The 19,863-nt window shown below is 37.0% G+C and overlaps 3 protein-coding genes across 8 annotated transcripts; 1 reads left to right on the forward strand and 2 right to left on the reverse strand.

Moving 5' to 3' along the window:
* Positions 1–1,615: 1,615 nt before the first annotated feature.
* LOC147536481 (protein GRAVITROPIC IN THE LIGHT 1-like) lies at positions 1,616–3,357 on the forward strand. Its single transcript, XM_086642238.1, has one exon. The coding sequence runs from the start codon at positions 1,815–1,817 to the stop codon at positions 3,114–3,116; it is 1,302 nt and encodes a 433-aa protein (XP_086498364.1). The 5' UTR covers positions 1,616–1,814; the 3' UTR covers positions 3,117–3,357.
* Positions 3,358–5,764: 2,407 nt separating this feature from the next.
* LOC147536482 (putative alpha,alpha-trehalose-phosphate synthase [UDP-forming] 7) lies at positions 5,765–10,644 on the reverse strand. 4 transcript variants are annotated; one of them, XR_015225747.1, is made up of 5 exons: positions 10,070–10,465; positions 7,765–9,791; positions 7,407–7,680; positions 6,118–6,575; positions 5,765–6,006 (listed from the first exon to the last, which is right to left on the reverse strand). XR_015225747.1 is itself a non-coding variant. In XM_086642244.1 (4 exons), exons 2-4 carry the CDS (start codon positions 9,750–9,752, stop codon positions 6,285–6,287), a joined length of 2,553 nt encoding a protein of 850 aa, XP_086498370.1. In that variant the 5' UTR covers positions 9,753–9,791; positions 10,070–10,644; the 3' UTR covers positions 5,765–6,284. The 4 variants fall into 4 exon arrangements, 2 of the variants coding, with proteins under 2 accessions (XP_086498370.1, XP_086498369.1); XM_086642244.1 differs by having other exon boundaries at positions 5,765–6,575; positions 10,070–10,644; XR_015225748.1 differs by having other exon boundaries at positions 5,765–7,204; positions 7,310–7,680; positions 7,765–10,508.
* Positions 10,645–11,466: 822 nt separating this feature from the next.
* LOC147536483 (putative alpha,alpha-trehalose-phosphate synthase [UDP-forming] 7) lies at positions 11,467–16,009 on the reverse strand. Of its 3 annotated transcripts, none has more exons than XM_086642242.1 (4): positions 15,585–16,009; positions 13,233–15,270; positions 12,872–13,145; positions 11,467–12,283 (listed from the first exon to the last, which is right to left on the reverse strand). In XM_086642242.1, exons 2-4 carry the CDS (start codon positions 15,218–15,220, stop codon positions 11,993–11,995), a joined length of 2,553 nt encoding a protein of 850 aa, XP_086498368.1. In that variant the 5' UTR covers positions 15,221–15,270; positions 15,585–16,009; the 3' UTR covers positions 11,467–11,992. The 3 variants fall into 3 exon arrangements, with proteins under 3 accessions (XP_086498368.1, XP_086498365.1, XP_086498367.1); XM_086642239.1 differs by having other exon boundaries at positions 13,233–15,330; positions 15,585–15,900; XM_086642241.1 differs by having other exon boundaries at positions 13,233–15,955.
* Between the last annotated feature and the right edge of the window lie 3,854 nt (positions 16,010–19,863).

Raw genomic sequence — 19,863 nt, forward strand, 5'->3', positions numbered from 1 at the left:
CTTTCTTCTATTTCATATAAATATACTATATATTTTTAATAATTTATGACAAAATAATATGTTCCACTAGTCACATCTAAGAGAATTCCATGTTTATATATACAAAAAATTATTTTGATTACTTTTTCAATTGAATACCAAATATCACATATTGCCTTCAATGGACAATTTAGCTAATTCCAAATCAAATAAGAGAAAGCAATATCCATCACATATATATACACGAGGATATAACCCGTGTCCGGTGAGCACGGATAGTTCTATCAAATGTGTCACGTGAGGTGATCTATACGTGTTCCACATTGTAATTATAGGCGCGCCTCAAAGGCTAAAGTTTTAAGAAAACCAAGCGCCTACAAACAATAATATGGGTGCCTTTAAGTCTTCTCAAAGAAAATTGGATCTTTAAAAAGATGTTTTTTTCTTATAATCTCAAATGATTTTAATGGCCAGCGCTTTGGGGAAAGCAAAATAGTTTCTGGGGTGTGAAGACTTGATCAAAAATTAGTCAATTTTGTTTAACAATTTTATTTTGTAAGTTGTTAGAGGGAAATAAAAATAAAAAATCCTCCACCTCACCTCACTCTCTCTCCACCTCACCTCTCTCTCTCCACCTCATCTTCTCTCTCCACCTCATCTTCTCTCTCCACCTCATCTTCTCTCTCCCCACCGTTCTCTCTTCTCCCACAAGGTCGCCGGCCGGCGACCTGGTCGGAGAAGAGAGAGAGTGAGGTGAGGTGGAGGGTTTTTTATTTTTATTTTTATTTTGAAACATACTCCCCATAAAATATGTTTCTCCGGAAAAATTTTAAAATATTGTATATTATCTTTAAAATTTCACACCCCGAAAACTATTTAGATTTTCCCAAAGCGCTGGCCTTTTTAATTAAGTGGGCCATCTATTTTTGAATAGTTAAATCCCAACCATGAAAGACAAATTTGTGGGGATAAATCATAGCCCTTGAGAGGAGGGGGAAAGATACCCTCCTCCCTTATTATATAGATATATATTTATGTGAATAATTACATCAAATAACTTATTAAATTTTAATGTTGATGGTATGCCCAGCCACTCTCCCGGTTGAATCCCAACCAGGTGACGTGATCGGACCAGATTTAGAGAGAAAGTGAAAAACCCTCTCTCTCTAATCTGGACCGGCCACGTAATCCATCCGAGATTCAGCTGGGAGAGGGGTCGTACATACCATTACTCTTCATTAAATTTACTTACTAACGTAATCATATTCCATGTCATAGTCTACATTTTACCCCACACCTTCTCTCTTCTGTCCAAAATCTTGTTCAATCTTATGTGGTCCCTTGTCAATCATATGACATAAACAAATCAAAACTTATAGGCGAAAACTACCCCGTTCCAACATGTTTCATACATTTTATGTGAGATAATATTATTCGGATTAAAAAAGAGTAAGGTTGACCAGACGTTAAAAGCTGATGTGGCATGTTCTAACTAATCGAACCTTCAAGTACTAAAAGTAATCCGATTAATTGGAGCCAGTAACATCACCATTCACCCTGTGACCCCAATTTCTTGACATTTTTGTTTATATAGTACTAGTTTTTTTTTTTTTTTTTGATAAAGGGTATAGTACTAGTTGTTAATATTCAATAATAAAATGGAATTTTTTGTGACACCCCATAAACACAAAATCAGATCAAGAAAATACAAAAGAATGTCTCCATAATTCCTCATCAAATACTCAATTATAACACCCTCTCTCTCTCTCTCTTGTGATGTCAAGTTGTTTTCTCTCTTTCTCTCTCTAAAGTCTTGAGTTCTTGATCTCTCACATATGGATCAGGGTAAGCTAGAACCCTCTTCAAATATTAGAGGATTAGTTAGAACATTCACAAAAGCTCTCAAATTCAGGGTACCTGGAATAACCCATGAAGATTCAATTACTAAAATCAGAATTAAGACTACCATTGAAGATGATGATGAAGAAGAAAAGGTAAGAATCAGAGCTTCCATGGAAGCTCTTCTTTCTAAGCTTTTTGCAAGTATTTCTTCAGTTAAAGCTTCTTATGCTCAATTACAAATTTTTCAATCTCCTTATGATTATGAAGGAATTCAAACTTCTGATGAAATTTTAGTCAATGAATTGAAAAAATTATCAGAATTGAAACAGATTTTCTTGAAGAAACAGATTGATCCATCTCCTCCTGTTACAAAATTATTAGCTCAAATTCAAGAACACCAGAGTTTATTAAAGATTTATGAGATTATGAGAAGGAAATTTGAATCAGAAATTAAAGTCCAAGGTTCTGAAATTGAAATTCTGAATCAAGAACTTGAAGAAACAGAGGAAAAAAACAGAGTAACAGAGAAAAGATTGAAATCTAAAGATCATCTTTTTGTTCTTAATGATTTTCATTTTTCTGGGTTAAATCCAAATCATTTTGCCCTAGTTCTGAAACAAACAGTTAAATCAATCAGGGGTTTTGTCAAGTTGATGATTAGTGAGATGAAATCTTCAGGATGGGATTTGAATTCTGCTTCAAATTCAATCTACCCAGGATTCAATTACACAAGAAAAAATCATCTCTGTTTTTCATTTGAATCATTCTATTGTTTAAAGATGTTTGATGGATTCCAATTCAGTAATTTCAATCACCAAAATCAACAAAAGAAGAAACCCCACCAATTTTTCGACGAATTCTTACAATTTAAATCAATGAATCAGAAAGAATTGATAAATAAAAACCCTAACTTTAGGAAATTCTGCCATGAAAAGTACGTTCAATTAGTTCATCCAAAGTTGGAACAATCTTTTTTTGGTGATTTGAAACAGAGAAATTTTATAAATTCAGGTGGGTACCCAGAAACCCATTTCTATAATGGATTTTTGGAGATGGCAAAATGGGTATGGGTTTTGAATTGTTTAGGGTTTTCATTTGAACCAGAAGCAAAAATCTTTGAGATGAGAAAAGGGTGTAGATTTTCTGATGTTTATATGAAGAGTATAGTTGAAGATGCTTTTGTTTTAGAAGATGGGTCAATGATTTTGGATGCTCGGGTCGGGTTTACTGTGATTCCGGGTTTTAAGATTGGGAAGACAATATTGCAATGTGAGGTTTACCCAAGTCCAGGATGAGAGAAAGTGAAAGAAAGAGGGAGAGAGAAAGTGATGGTTTATTTTTAGAGAGAGAAAGTGAAAGAAGAGGGAGAGAGAGAGTGGAGGATGAACTGGAAGTTGGGTTGTGGGTGGGGGTGAGGTAGGGTAGGGTTATTAGTTGAGACTTGAGAGAGTAGAATACATGTAGACAAAGGTTGGAATATAGATTGAAATCCATAAACATTAATATATACATATATTGTTTTGTTTATTTTCTTTATACAGATTAATTTTTGTCTTGATTAGCATTTTATCATAGTTTATCGGATATATCTTCTCCACTGTCTGTATTTTATAATTTTATGATCTCTACCCCAATTGCTGAGAGATTATTAACAATGTAAAGTGCGATATACAAAATATGACCTGGTCTTAGGTCTTGAAAATTTATTTTTGTTTTCTTCAAAAAAATTTAAATACTGGAAAATTAAATCTTTGTCGCCGACAAATTGTCAAGCCCTAAAAATAGGAAAAGAGAGATTTATCATGCTCAATAAACTAGATGTGTTTGAAGCATTTGAAATTACTTGATGAACATTCTTCCTTAAAGTGCTTTATAGCTAGCCTAGGTTGGTAAGTGGTTTGAGATGATCAACAAATACATCATTTGAATTTTCTTCCCTAGTAACTATTAGCTAAGATTCTCTCATCAAAAAAAAACTATTAGCTAAGAGACAAATAAAAGGGTTATTTCAACAAAAAAAGACTAATAAAAGGGTTGGATAAATGTAAGAGAACAAATATGTTCATATTGAAGCTTCATTGGGAACTTTCCATTTACCTAGGTCCGAATGGGGGCAACAATGCTAAGTAGCAAAATTTTGCCCCTTCATGGTCGTAAAACTGACGTAGTAAGCTCATCTCAAAACCTGACATGTCATGTTTTTTTTCAGACAATTTTCGAGCAGAAATATCGGGCGAAAGAACAATTTTCAAATGAATAAAGCAAAATCAACACTAAATAATGATGGATATTAAATTGAGTTAATTCCTATATGGCCCCCTACTTTGTGACCAGCTTCCTTTATGGCCCCCAAATTTCTGTAAATTCAAATATGATCCCCTATTTTCATGGAAATGTCATAACTACCCTTCTCATTAATATATTTTCAAAATAAAATTAAAAACAAAAACCTAAATTCCACCTCATTTCCCTCTCCACCACTCATCTCTCTCCACGTTACCTCTCTCTCCAACTCACTTATCTCTCTCTCTCTCCAAGTCAGCACTCTCTTCTCCGATGAAGGTTGCCAGCCGAAATTTTTTCCGGTCGGCGACCTTCAACGGAGAAGAGAGTGCTGACTTGGAGAGAGAGAGAGAGAGGTGAGTTGGAGAGAGAGGTGACGTGAAGAGAGATGAGTGGTGGAGAGGGAAGTGAGGTGGAATTTAGGTTTTTGTTTTTAATTTTATTTTGAAAATATGTTAATGGGAAGGGTAGTTATGACATTTCCATGAAAATAGGGAGTCATATTTGAATTTACAGAAATTTAGGGGCCATAAAGGAAGCTGGTCACAAAGTAGGGGGCCATATAGGAATTAACTCTATTACATTTCCCAAATATGTAAAAGGATGACATAGTGTGTCCAAAATTTGCAACAAAAAGAAAATAGTCTGACCAAATTGGATCTAAGTGGGACACTCATTATATCCTCATCCTTGTCATAAGATTATCCCATTTTGATAGAAGCTAGAAATGATGGTTGAATATCACCGACCAGGATGACACACACAAATGTGGTATGTTTCTATGAAAGGTCTCTCTTATCTTAGTATTCAATTAATATAGGCTATAAATCTTCCATCAAGATTAGGGTTTTATCCCTAGCCTGTTTCACAGCCTATATTAGAAAAGTCCCCACTAAAATTGGTGCTTCTTTGGTGATGACAAGCATGAAGCATGTCAAGAAAAATGAGGAAACATTGTGGGCCGAGGTCCCCTAAACTTCTCACATGGGACTTGGAGATTGAGGTAAATTGAGTCATGCATGTGCTCAAATAGTAATATAGACTATTCTCATATATTCCTAGCTAGTTGGTTCATTAGGTTTCTTTCCATATAACTTTCTCTTTCTAAGAATTCCCACAAAACTTTCTTTCTCTATGTTGGAAGTGCTACTAGTACAAAATAAGAATGCATACGAGTAACTTTTTGTCGGTGAACCATTTAACATTTGTCCAGAACGAGAATTAGTATCTTAAGAAACAAGTGTCGTTCTGAACCATTTAACATTTGTCCAGAACGAGAATTAGTATCTTGAGAAACAAGTGTCCTATGCGCCACTAAGCCAAAACAAAGTATTTTACCGGACATGAACAGAGTTGTTAGTCGCATTCTAATGATTGTATTTTAGCACCTTTGGAGAAGTTTAGGAATTGCGAAGTACACTAACGTCTTTTTGATTGTTTCAGAAAAGGCCACTCCGGCTACTCTTTAATTCTAATCTATAATATAACTCAATGTCAAGATTTACTTGAACCAGATTTCAAAATATTTGTTTTTGTTCGACTCATGATGTTTGACTTGTCTAACTGGTAAAATCTGGTCGATTTCAGATTCAGAAGATAGCGAGAAAAAAACACCTTAATATCTTCTGCAACTAAAAGATTTTTGAAATTCCGAAAGAAGTGAGAAAAGAATATGCATTTGATCTTTTTACATATGAAGTAAGATTCATAATATGATCAACCAGAGAAATACAAAAGAGAACCAATGTCAACTTCATGTTATTAGTTAATTAAAGAGAAGAAGATCATACATTGATTGATCTTAGAGAGAATTTCTTCATTCTGTTCTAGTTTCATCGACTCACCTTTTTGTCGCCATGGCAATAATTCCTTCCACTTTTTGAGCAAATGCAGAAAGTTCTGCTGCCAATTATTCAGAAAACAAACGCTTCAATCTCACTTTCAGCAAAAAAAACTTCCTATAAGAATGTTTATGAAGAAGAGGCTGCAAAAGTAGACCTTCCCCAGACTTACATAGGAATCAACTGTCCGTCGAGAGTGAAAAAGTATACCTCCAACCTGAGTTCGAATCCACTTTCAATGGTGTTATGGATTTTTTTATTACCCATGTCATGAATAACTCGGGTTTTGCTTGAACAGAACTACATTTTAGATTTCAATGGGAGCTCCTGATTTCTTACTTAGGGTGATGAAACTGATGGATCAGAGGCTTCGGCAAGAGCTTCAAGCATGAGTATCACCTCGGTTGTGTCATCTAAATAGTACTTAGCTTTACTTGGCTTCTGCCCAACTGTACATGCATATACTGCTGTCTTGGAAGAGATTACGCCCCTTGCCATGGCATTGCCAATGATTTCAAACATATCCTCATCCGATCTGTCATCTCCGACACACAGTACAAAATCAGCGTGTTGTTCATTCTCAGCCATTTTCGTGAAAATCTTTTCTGCAACAAGTCCTTTGGTTACTCCCTAAACACCCCACATGAGGAAAAATTATTAGACGATTGCTAGAACATGAGAAGCAAGCTAATAATTGAATTTGCAAGGAAAGCTCCATTCACATTATGTAAAAGAATTAACACAAACAAACCTCATCATTAGTGAAATATGGGATACAATAATACAAATATTAAATATATAAAAGAAACAGTTCTCCGTTGAAGAAAGGGATGATATGTATAAATGCAAATGTGAGTGTGAAATATTAGCCCGAAAAAAATAAAGCAAGGTATAGAGAAGGCATGTACCGATTCAGGTAAGATTCGGACGTAAATCATTCGAGTGTCAAGGTCGGTGAAGTCAAGTTTGTTAGGTCGAATAGGAAGGAGTCTTTGAAAAAGGTTACGCCACTTAATATTTTATTATACAACAACCGCCTCTTAAACGACCCTTTTTTTCTTTTTCATACATTCTCTTAGGCCTCCCCTAACCTACTCACTCACAAGACCTTCCCCACGAAACCTTGGGATATATTAATGAAGGAAATAAACAACCGAAACGGTAGTAATGCCATATGACACTGCCGCAATCGGAACTTAAAAACTTATTTTAGTGATTTACTGAGGACTAGGTCTTGGATGTTATTCGCCACATCTAGGCTTCATGAAAACATTAAGGTGGTGCTTTGTATTTTTTCAAATTCAGAATTAAGATTTGAAAATATTAAGGTGGTGCTTTGTATTTTTTCAAATGTTATTCGCCACACCTACGAATATAAACATAAGTAATTGTAATTCTAAAGAGTGCATCGGGAGACTAGAATAAAGATGGGTATAAATGAGTATACAATATAAGACATACCTGGGGCTTCACTTCTACTATAAATTGACCGCGCTTAACCACGACAGGTTCATTTGTTAGTACACTTTCAAGATGATCTAACATCTCCTTTGCTTGGGTTGATCCAAATACGGGGTCTGCATCTTGATGGTGCCACACCAAGGCACTCTCTTTAGTTTCAATTGAAGAACCATCAGTGGTTTCTGTATACAACTTCATAACAGGCTCTGCCATCTCTATCCACCCAAAATCTGTACTCTGACCACATGTTTCCCATTCTTCGTCAGCTGACCACCTGAGAAGTAATCACACCACAACTCATTGAGAAAGTGTAAAATTACACTTCTAAGAGAAATAAAACCAAATTAACTACCCATACCTTAAAAAGTAACCATGTTCCGCTGCAATCCCAACCTTCTCGCACGGAGAAAACCATTTACCTAAGCTCTCTCTCCCTCTACCACTAACAATAAAGACAGTATTTTTCGGGTCATCACAGAGTGTATTTACAATTGAGATGACTTCCCCGCTCGGAGTCTTGTTAATGGAGGTTTGTGGCATCACAGTACCGTCATAATCCAATAATATAGCTCTATTTTTGGCCCTCGCATAAGATGAAACAATAGTGTCAATCGAAAGCTTCCTGAAATTAGGATCAAGTGCAACAACTCTGAAACCGAAACCCAAACCAATTCCCCAACATCTTCTCTTGAAATGGTCTCTGCAACTTCTCTCTAAATCTTGCAAGAAGCTTCTTGACCAATACGCAACATCATGGGTACTGACGTATCTGTAATGCTTTTCGTGTCTCATTTGCTTCTCCGGCTCAGCTAACGAGATCGCTTCATTCATTGCCTCACCAGTTGTTTCAATATTCCATGGGTTAACACGGATTGCACCACTAAGTGAAGGAGAACATCCAATGAACTCTGACACAACTAGCATACTCTTTTTCGGGCCACTTGATTCCGAAGTGGATTCTACATTCTTTCCACCCTGTCTACAAACAATATATTCATATGGGATTAAGTTCATGCCATCCCTTACAGCGGTGACCACAACACATTCTGCGATAGTATAATAAGCCATTCTTTCACTGATTGAAATTGGTTTATTAATGAACACAATTGGTTCATAACCAGGCTCTCCAAATTCTTCATTTATCCTTCTGCAACTAGCATTTATTTCGGCCTGTATTACTTCAAGATCTCTCCCTTTACCCCTTGCTGGATTTGCAATCTGAACTAGTACGGCTTTTCCTTGCCACTTAGGATGCTGCCTGAGCATTTGTTCCATCGCCAATATCTTCAAATTAATCCCTTTAAATATATCCATATCATCAACTCCGAGCAATATAGTCTTCCCCTCAAATTGCTGTTTTAGTTCATTAACTCTCCATTCCTTATCGGCGAGATTCAATACATTCTCGATTTGATGCATGTGTACCCCAACCGGCATTATCTTAATACCCACCATTCTTCCGTAGTACTCTAAACCAATATAACCCCTCTTTGATTGATACTCCAAACCTAACATTCGACTACAACAAGAGAGAAAATGTCGAGCATAATCAAAAGTGTGAAATCCAATCAAGTCAGAATTCAGAAGCGCCTTTAAGATCTCTTCTCTAACCGGCAGAGTTCTATAGATCTCGGACGAAGGAAATGGACTGTGTAAGAAGAACCCCATCCTCAAACGATTAAAACGCCTTCTCAAGAATGTGGGTAGAACCATGAGATGATAGTCATGTACCCACACAAAGTCATCTTCTGGATTGATAACCTCAATCACCTTCTGTGAGAAAATTTTATTTGCAGCTACATAAGCTTCCCATTGAGATCTATCAAACCTACCACCATGATCGGACGAGAGAGGAAGCATGTAATGAAAAAGCGGCCAAAGATGCGATTTACAGAAACCATGGTAGAATTTCGACAAAATATCAGGCGGAATAAATGCGGGTACACATTTAAATCTCTCTAAAAGAATCTGTGATACATCATCTTGTTCATTCACATCAATGTCAACTTTCAATGATCCGATATAGATAATTTCCATATCATCTGGTAAACCGTCTTTAAGCTGTAAGAGTAAAGAATCTTCATCCCAACTGAAACTCCATCCTTTATTATCAGGCCTTTTCTTGGCCTTAAGAGGAAGTTCATTAGCAACTATTATCATTCTATCTTGAATGACAGATGAAGGAACGTCAGACGAGACACTATTTGCTTGATCATCATCGAGCTCGGAAATTATCCCCGGAACAGTCATTACTCGAGGGAGACGCTTCCTTTCCCTTTCTCGCCCCATCGCCGGGAAATTCCCCGATGCTAGATCTAACAGATTTGTATATGATCTTGACAACATTTTCTCTCACCTCTATCACAGATCCAAACACCCCAGACCCTAAAACAAGTTCCTCAAATAGGTATCAAATCTAACATTAACAAAGCCTAAATCTGAACTCATAATGGGGAAGTTATTAACTAAGCATTTCCATAAAAAGGGTACCCCTTAAAACTACAATTCAATAAACCCAAACACATGAAATGAAATTATGCCCTAAAATACTAATCAAAACAAATGTTATAATGAGGTGATCAAATACATAAACAATACAAGCTTAAGAACAAAAAGAAAACAATGAAACGAAACAACCCTTTCAGAAGAAAGTTGTAGCTAACCTCTTTGACTATCTGATTCTGTCTTCACAGATCTAGATAAAAAAAAAAAATCCGATTTTTCTGGAGTTACTATGTTTCGTTTGAAGAAGTAAAATTCTTCTAGGGTTTGTTTCCTTTCCTCCTTATAATTCAAATATAAAATTCACTTCTCTCTCTCTCTCTCTCTCTATATATATATATATATATATATATATATATATCCCCACCAGTACAATTACAGCCAAGCAAGAATTGAATAATTAGGGCAAAATCAAACTTCTTTCATTTTAACCCATAGAAATAAACAACTTGTGCTTTTTCATGGAAGAGAATCATAAAAGGAAAACATCTTGTTAAAAGTAGAAACATATGGGATAAGGTCGGCTAGTGGCAGCCGACCACATGACAAATGGTGGCACTTGCATAATATGCTTTTACAAATTTGGCTCGATAAAAAGTTGTCCGAATGACCCAACAAAATAAGTTTTATACTCAACGTAATATGTCAGTCAGTAATTTATCTTTAATTGTCTGAATGGCCCGATAAAATAAATTTTATATTCGACGTAGTATGTCTTCAATAGTTTGTCTTGTTCGGATTCTTTAGGCCACTTCTTTTTCGAGGTAAATGGTGTTTTTCTTTCACTATAAGATGTTTTCTTCTCTTTTATTGAGATACTAATTTATCTTTGGTTTGTCTTTTTGTTTGTCTTTGGTTTGTCAGTCAGCACTCAACATCATATTTTATATAATAGATCTTTCACCACAACGTCAAACACTACCAATTTCCAATTTGGACACATGGTCTACATGCTTGAATCAGACCGAGCTAGTCGGTCGGAATGGGCATCAATGGGTACATCTACCCTCTGGCTGCTTGAGGCTCTTGTACTTGTCCTGGCCTCCTGGGGAATACTTCCCTATGAGCGGGATCCGTTTGAGTCCATTTCGAGCAATTTCTACACCTATAGCTCAAGGGTCTGGGAGGTACTAAAGACATGAGGAAATGGGGCTAAAATAGGATCTAATTTATGAAAAAACCACTAGTGGAATAAGATCTATGTTGGAAATTTTTGTTTGCATGAACTGGTTAGCTTCTGGTTAGAGTGGCTCATAAAGAATTGTGAGAATCCTATACATAATTGGTTCTTCTTTCTTGAAGTTTTAAAATTGATGTCAGAACCGACCTTGCTTTTGAGATGTTTTATACAAAACAAATCTGATACTTAGCCAGGAAACTCAGAAACTCAACCGAGGTATTAGACTGGGCAAGATTTAGAGAGAGACGGGATTTAGAGAAACACAGGATTTAGGAGAAAGTAAAAAATGTCTCGATTCAGCCGCAATAGCTGCCTAGCGACGAACATTTTCTACACAAATAAGAATCATCATATAATCAATCAATCAAGTAGAAGAGAGGAGCAAAAGACTGGGGACTGCATTATCAGAAGAGTTAATATTAAACAGATAGCTAATCCAAGATCCAGCCATTGTCTGTTTTATGTTATTAGGTCGCCTGATATTCAGATTTCCAGGCTGCCACTGAAGCTACTTAGAGAGAAGAAGATCATCCTTTGATTGATCTAACCAGAAAGTACGAAATTGGCGTTTCTATTGCTTCGTTCCAACCATTTTTACCTTCTTGCAGATAATTCCTTCTACTGTATCAGCAAACACAGAAAGTTGTCCAACCAAACCAAAGTAAAATCCATTTATTTCCACAGATAGCTTAGCTATCTGAATGTTTCTGTTCTTATCTATAATCAACTTGCCCTTCAATCCATAGCTCTCACAGTTTCAGCCTGATTGGAACCTCCAACTTGAGTTCGAAGCCACTTTTGATCTTATTACTTGTTTTATGACTACCCAAGTAGCGGAATAATAACTCAAGTTGCTTGAAGGAAACTGGACAGAAGGTTTTGATTGGAGCTCCCGGTTTCTTGTTTAAGGTGATGAAACTGACGGATCAGAGGCTTCAGCAAGAGCTTCGAGCATGAGTACGACCTCGGTCGTGTCATCCAAATAATACTTCGCTTTACTTGGCTTCTGCCCAACTGTACATGCATATACTGCTGTCTTGGAAGAGATTATGCCCCTTGCCATCGCATTGCCAATGATTTCAAACATATCCTCATCCGATCTGTCATCCCCGACGCACAGCACAAAATCAGCCTGCCGTTCATTTTCAGCCATTTTTGTGAAAATCTTCTCTGCAACTAGACCTTTGGTTACTCCCTAAACACACAAAATAAACTATTAGACATTTACTAGTACCAGAAAAGAAAGCTGCAACTGAAATTACGAGGGCAACTTCATTCACATTATGCAAAACAGTTTTTTGTTTACGATGCAGAAGAAAGTTATGGACATATATAAGGGGGTTTTTTAGGTTACCCCCTGGATTCAATTAATGTTCTAGGATATCCTCCTAAAATATTGTAATTCACCTTACATACTGAGATAAGAAATCCAACATCCCAGGGTCATAGTGGCGCATGTGTGTTACTCGAGGTGGCAAGGTGAATTACCATTCATTGAGAGAGGTAACCTAAGACGCTAATTGTATCCATGGGTAACACAAGAAACTCCTATATATAACATGCAAATGTCAATAAAAATCTTAGCCTCGAAACGGCGAAGCAGGGTTAAGAGCACTAGAGAAGACAGATCTGACATGGATACACCAAGAGGAATACAAAAACTTGATTTAGTGACATATCAACAACTAGTTCTAGGATGTTTCTTTGACAAATTTCTATGGGCAAGCTGAAAAAGTCGGGGCGTGAACGCGAAACATATATATTAAATATATATAAGATGTACCTGGGGCTTCACTTCTACTATAAACTGACCACGCTTCACGGCGACAGGTTCATTTGCTAGTACACTCTCAAGATGGTCTAACATCTCCTTTGCCTGGGTAGATCCGAAGACTGGGTCCGCATCTTGATGGTGCCACACCAAGGCACTCTCTTTAGTTTCAATTGAAGAACCATCAGTGGTTTCTGTGTACAACTTCATAACAGGCTCTGCCATCTCTATCCACCCAAAATCTGTACTCTGACCACATGTTTCCCATTCTTCTTCTGCAGACCACCTGAGAAATGATCACTGTAACTCATCAACTAAATAGAAAATAAGTAAGTATCGAATGAAAAAGAAAAAAGAAATTAATAGCCCATACCTCAAAAAGTAACCATGTTCTGCTGCAATTCCAAGCTTTTCGCATGGAGAAAACCATTTGCCTAAGCTCTCTCTCCCTCTACCGCTAACAATAAAGACAGTATTTTTCGGGTCATCACAGAGTGTATTTATAATTGAGATGACTTCTTGACTTGGAGTTTTGTTAATGGAGGTTTGAGGCATCACAGTACCATCATAGTCCATTAATATAGCTCTGTTTCTAGCCCTAGCATAAGATGATACTATGGTATCTATGGAAAGCTTCCTAAAATTAGGATCAAGTGCCACAACCCGAAAACCAAAACTCAAACCAATTCCCCAACATCGTCTCTTGAAATGGTCTCTGCAACTTCTCTCTAGATCTTGCAAGAAACTTCTTGACCAATACGCCACGTCATGGGTGCTGACATATCTGTAATGCTTTTCGTGTCTCATTTGCTTCTCGAACTCAGCCAACGAGATCGCTTCATTCATTGCCTCACCAGTATTTTCAATATTCCATGGATTAACACGGATTGCACCACTTAGTGAGGGAGAACAACCGATGAATTCTGACACAACTAGCATACTCTTTTTCGCACCACTTGATTCTGAACTCGATTGTGGCTTATTTCCACCCTGTCTACAAACAATATACTCATATGGGATTAAGTTCATGCCGTCCCTTACAGCTGTTACCACAACACATTCTGCGATAGTATAATAAGCCATTTTTTCACTGATCGAAATTGGTCTATCAACGAACACAATTGGTTCATAACCAGGTTTTCCAAATTCTTCGTTTATCCTTTTACAACTAGCATTTATTTCTGCATGTATTACTTCAAGATCTCTCCCTTTACCCCTAGCAGGATTAGCAATCTGAACAAGTACAGCTTTTCCTTGCCACTTCGGATGCTGCCTGAGCATCTGCTCCATTGCCAATATTTTCAAATTAATCCCTTTGAATATATCCATGTCATCGACTCCAAGCAATACAGTTTTCCCCTCGAATTGCTGTTTGAGTTCATTAACTCTCCATTCCTTATCGGCGAGATTCAATACATTCTCGATTTGCCGCATGTGTACCCCAACCGGCATTATCTTAATACCCACCATTCTTCCATAGTACTCTAAACCAATATAACCCCTCTTTGATTGATACTCCAAACCCAACATTCGACTACAACAAGAGAGAAAATGTCTAGCATAATCAAAAGTGTGGAATCCAATCAAGTCAGAATTCAGAAGCGCCTTTAAGATCTCTTCTCTAACCGGCAGAGTTCTATAGATCTCGGACGAAGGAAATGGACTGTGTAAGAAGAATCCCATCCTCAAACGATTAAAACGCCTTCTCAAGAATGTGGGCAGAACCATGAGATGATAGTCATGGACCCAAACGAAGTCATCTTCTGGATTGATAACCTCAATCACCTTCTGTGAGAAAATTTTATTTGCAGCTACATAAGCTTCCCATTGAGATCTATCAAACCTACCACCATGATCGGACGAGAGAGGAAGCATGTAATGGAAAAGCGGCCAAAGATGCGATTTACAGAAACCATGGTAGAATTTCGACAAAATATCAGGCGGAAGAAATGCGGGTACACATTTAAATCTCTCTAAAAGAATCTGTGATACATCATCTTGTTCACTCACATCAATGTCAACTTTCAATGATCCGATATAGAGAATTTCCATATCATCAGGTAAACCATCCTTAAGCTGTAATAGCAAAGAATCTTCATCCCAACTAAAACTCCATCCCTTATTATCAGGCCTCTTCTTGGCCTTAAGAGGAAGTTCATTTGCAACTATTATCATTCTATCTTGAATGACAGATGAAGGAACGTCAGATGAGACACTATTCGCTTGATCATCATCGAGCTCTGAGATAATCCCTGGAACAGTCATTACTCGAGGAAGACGCTTCCTTTCCCTTTCTCGACCCATTGCCGGGAAATTTCCCGACGCTAGATCTAACAAATTTGTATATGATCTTGACAACATATTCTCTCACTAGAATGAAATCTCTATTACAGATCCAAACACCACAAACCCTACAACAAGGTTCCTTCTTTATTTCCTCAAATGTGTATCAAATCTAACAAACCCTAAATCTAGATTCCATAATCAAAATAGGTTTCATATCAAACAAACATTTCAATGAAATCTAACAATACTCAAAAATCATGAAAGAAAGAGAATCAAGTAACCCTAGAAATTACAATTCAATTAACCCAAACACATGAAATTAAATTATGCCCTAAAATACTGATCAAGTCAAAATGTTATAATGAGATGATCAAATTCATAACTACACAGGCTTAAGAAAAAAAAACAGAAACCTTTTTAGGGGAAATTTGTAGCTAACCTCTTTGAATATATCCGATTCTTTCTTTAATAGTAGTAGATCTGGATCAGAAAATTCCGATTTTTCTGGAGTTTACTAGTTTTTGTTTGAAGAAGCAAAATTCTTCTAGGGTTTGTTTGGGTACCTCTCTCTCTCTAGCAGTAAGTAGTAAGTACAATTACAGCAAAGCAAGAAATGAATAAATTTAGACATCAAAATTGAAAAGAGAATCAAAAAGGAAAAAATATTAGTATTAAAAGTAAGGGATAAGGTCTGACGGAGCTAGCTCATAGTATTTTCCTCTTTGCTGTTTAATTCCTTATCGACAGCCCGAAACAATTCCTATTCGAACAAGGAGAAGTTTAAAGGCCATCTTACAGCAAGTCCAATGGGGAGCGGTCCCAGGGCCCTTAATTCACCTTTTCATTCAAATTTAAGGGCCCGGGCTCAGACCCTCAAAATCAGCTCCAATGGGGAGCGGTCCCGGGCCCTTAAATTTGAAGTTTCTTTAAGTTTTTTTATTCAAGTGTTTTAAGTTTAAGTTTTTTTATTCAAGTTTTTTTAAGTTTAAGTTTTTTTGTTTAAGTTTTTTTATTTAAGTTTTTAAATTAATGAGTTTTTTTATTTTATTTTTATTTTATTTTTACAAAAAAAAGAAAAAGAAAAAAAAATAATCCCACCGTTGGATCACCATTGGATGTGATCCAACGGTGGGATTTGCTCCCCAATGTGACCGTTGGGGAGCCCCAACGGTCCCTTGGGGAGCAAAGGGCCGGCCCCTAATAAGGGGCCGCCCCTTATTTGGCTCCGCCCTCCACCCGGGACCGGCGGAAGTCCAATGGGGAGGATGGGGTGTCCCGGGCCCTTAATTTGAATTAAGGGCCCGGGACTCCTCCCCATTGGATTTGCTCTAAGTATTATTGGTCTCTTCCCCGTTTGACTTAGGTAAATTTAGTTTGACTGTATTTGATTTTAGGCGTCCTCAAATCAGTGGTCTCAAGCTAAATTTTGTTATAGAATTCGGGTCAAGGTCCACTGAATTCAACTCCAATGTTTTGAGTTGAAATAGGTGGTCTCAGATCAGATTTTGTTACAAAATTCGGTTTAAGATCTACTGAATTCAACACTAATGTTCAAGAGTTGAAATTGATTTCTTTTTTTAAATATTATTATGTCTTAATCTAGCGATTTAAGTTACTAGTTCTCGCCTCCTTTCGAATCCAAGGATTTGAGCCGATTTTGTAATCAAATCAGTCGAGTCCACCGTTTAAGTTGAAAAACAGTGCGGTAGTGTCTATTTTGAGATGGAACGTTTTAAACCGTTTTATAGAATGTGGGGGACACCAATAACCGGAGGCCCCAGTAACACTATAAGGAGGCGCCTTTCAAACTCCCCTTTAGACATTCCGATCGTTGTTAACGGTCCTCTAAGAAAAGCGATGCATCGAAAAACAATAAAAAATTACGGAATACAAATTATTTTAGTGGTATTTATCGAAAATTTTGATCATTTTCTCTTCTTATAACAAAATTTAAAGAAAAAAACAGTACACATTTAAGTTCTCAGGAAGGCATTTTGATAGTTTCTTTTCCTATAACATAATTAAAGAAAAGAAAATTAAAGCTTTAAAGATTTTTTTTTAATTTACTAACAGATACAACTTAGAGTCCTGGCTCGACCGACAATCAGACGCGACCCTACTCGGCTTGGAGTTTAGCAAGCTTGATCCCGGATTAGGATTTGTGCTTTAACATGTCGGCCCGACTTTATTTCAACCTGGGCGCCGTAGGTCCGGGTTGAAGCCCGAACCAATCCGATAAGCAACTTTAACCAATTTAATGGGAATGGTAGATTTTGTCAAAAAATTTAGAGCAATAAAACATCTTCTTGTTCCTCATCTCATCCAATTTCCGACCACCATCTTCGGTCAACACACCTCTGACAACCACCACCTCTCATCTTTCTTTAAAATTGTCTACCTCCCCCTTTTTTTTTCCTCCTCTCCTTTCTTTTCTTGTTTTTCTTCTCCTCACACCACCGCCATCTTCATTTATCTTTGCTCTCTTCTTTGTCCCTTTCTCTTTCCTACTCCCACCATCTTTCCTACGTCAATATGGGTTTGAGGAAATCTCTAAAATTCGATGTAGACCTTCTCCTTTGCTGGAACAGATGGACGAAACACATGGAGGGGGAGAGAGAGAGAGAGAGAGATAGAGAGGAATGATGACGGAGATATGATAGTGGTGGTCGGAGGAGAAGAGATAGATGAAAAAAATTGACTGTCGTCGACAAAGACAGTTTGTTGGCAACCATTATCGATGTACAGAGTGAATGGTGGTGAGGGTTGGAGGAAACAAAAGGAAAATAAGAAAAACACAACAAGAATTCCAGTCAAATTTATGTATCTATTAAAATTCTTTTGTTTTTCGAAAGCGGTGCCCGGTGACCTCTAGGGAATAATGTAGATAGGAGGTTTAAGACATTACAAGACAATCCTAGACTCACTCACAATTTTAGTGGAGCTGTGGAGATTAAAGATTTTCAAAGGTCAAAGAAAAATTAAGGTACTACTATTAAAACTGTCAATTACATTTAGAGATAGATAATCCATAATATTTTTTCCATTGACAATTTATGACATTATTAGAATCACACTTGAAGATATTTTACTCTAATTGTGGATTTCTTTTGTCGTATATTCTAATTCATAATCAAATAGCTGTACAAAACACTTTTTCTTATTTGTTATTTGTGACCACCATGGCACCAAACAAATTTGACGCACGACATTTATAACTTTTGCTCTAAATTCTCGGATAGCTATGTGGAGGTGACAAATTTCTTGTATGTTTATACCTTGCTGAAGCCTAAAGGTCAAGTTTGAAAAACTTAGAACTCAAAGAGGCCCAAATATGAGATTTGACCGTCATACACCATCGATGTTATTAGAAGTTAACGGGCAAAGATTCAGAGGAAAGAAGGCAAGTTCATAACTAGGCTCAAGACCTCGACGGGACATCAATCACAATATATCAACAATGTCGAAGTGGGATTTAGTGAGAGCAAAAACATTGTGAAATGGAGGGCCTAGACAATATCTAATTGATGATGGTGTCCCAGTTGAGAGCTTCAAAGTAGTTGAAGATTATTTGGTCGGTTTATGGGACTTTCAAGGATAGTTGTAATTAAATGTCCTTCTTTTCCCTTTTTGTGTGTGAGTGGAGTTCATTTCTCATTTGGCGGTTTGTAGGGCCATTGTGCTAGACTAAAAGGAAACATATGCATGGTGCATATATTTTGATGTTTAACCCTGGTAGTGGTAGCCCACTAATAATTTTAGGATATGTTTGAAAAACATATTTTCTATAGAAACTAACTTCGCACAACATATTTACTAAACTGGGGCGTCCACTTGATAGTCCCGAATTATGCGCGTGAGTGTCTGAAGTTCGGGTTATAGGTGAACGCGTAAACTTAGTAAGTGTCGAGGTCTTTTGAGTGAGTCGTGGAGCTTTCGTTAAGAACAAAATTTCGTAGATGTAGGTTTGGATTTAGGTGTCTAAAACGGGAATGATATCGATAACTGATAAGGTCAAAGTCGAGAACGACTCGTCATTGAAGGTGGAAGATTCTGATAGTCTCTCGCGATAGTGTCCGGACGCTAGGCTATAGGTGGACCCGAGCTTAGTAAGGGCGAGGCCTTTTGGATTGGCACAAGTAGCATTTACCAAGAACAAAAACCTCGTTCATGTACGCTCAGACCTAGGTGTTTATAACAGTGACAATATCAATAACTGTTAAGACTTGAGTTAGTCGTTCTGTTTAGAGGTTTGACTTCGGTCAATCCTTCTTCCCCGCAATATGGATTGTATGGAGCCCGATTGGGTGATAATGAGTGTGATGAAGAGATTAAGAGTCAAGGGTGCCTCGTCTAATTGGACATCTAAATCAAATCAACCAAAATCTTGGGGCACCAATCGAATCCGACGGCTCCTCTAACAAAAATCCAAAGCACTTTTAGACTCGGTTAATTGTTTGACGTAATTAATTTACTTATTTAGGAAAATCTTGCTTCTTTAGAATTATAATCGAAGTAGTCTACATTAAGAATTAAGTGATTATCCAACATTCACATAGGCATGCACTTACCATTACAAATATGTTTTTATGCCATTATACGTGTCGATTGGTTTCCAAGTTTATTATACTTGTGCGTCTTTTTCATTCCTTTCTAAGTGTTTTTCTAAAAGTATGAAGTAAGTGCACTTGCTTTTTATGGTATTGAAGTATATTTTGTCA

The sequence above is a fragment of the Eschscholzia californica genome, unplaced genomic scaffold, assembly GCF_041429995.1.
Source record: "Eschscholzia californica isolate CP2 unplaced genomic scaffold, dmEscCali1.0.p SCAF_5, whole genome shotgun sequence".
Classification (NCBI taxonomy): domain Eukaryota; kingdom Viridiplantae; phylum Streptophyta; class Magnoliopsida; order Ranunculales; family Papaveraceae; genus Eschscholzia; species Eschscholzia californica.

What these genes read in the sequence shown, in the direction of transcription:
- LOC147536481 (XM_086642238.1), top strand. Translation starts at nt 1,815, where the DNA reads ATGGATCAGGGTAAGCTAGAACCCTCTTCAAATATTAGAGGATTAGTT.
- LOC147536482 (XM_086642244.1), bottom strand. Translation starts at nt 9,752, where the DNA reads ATGTTGTCAAGATCATATACAAATCTGTTAGATCTAGCATCGGGGAAT. An exon ending in GAACATGGTTACTTTTTAAG is followed by an intron (nt 7,681 to 7,764) that starts GTATGGGTAGTT and finishes ATTACTTCTCAG; the next exon opens with GTGGTCAGCTGACGAAGAAT. An exon ending in TAGTAGAAGTGAAGCCCCAG is followed by an intron (nt 6,576 to 7,406) that starts GTATGTCTTATA and finishes TGGGGTGTTTAG; the next exon opens with GGAGTAACCAAAGGACTTGT.
- LOC147536483 (XM_086642242.1), bottom strand. Translation starts at nt 15,220, where the DNA reads ATGTTGTCAAGATCATATACAAATTTGTTAGATCTAGCGTCGGGAAAT. An exon ending in GAACATGGTTACTTTTTGAG is followed by an intron (nt 13,146 to 13,232) that starts GTATGGGCTATT and finishes ATCATTTCTCAG; the next exon opens with GTGGTCTGCAGAAGAAGAAT. An exon ending in TAGTAGAAGTGAAGCCCCAG is followed by an intron (nt 12,284 to 12,871) that starts GTACATCTTATA and finishes TTGTGTGTTTAG; the next exon opens with GGAGTAACCAAAGGTCTAGT.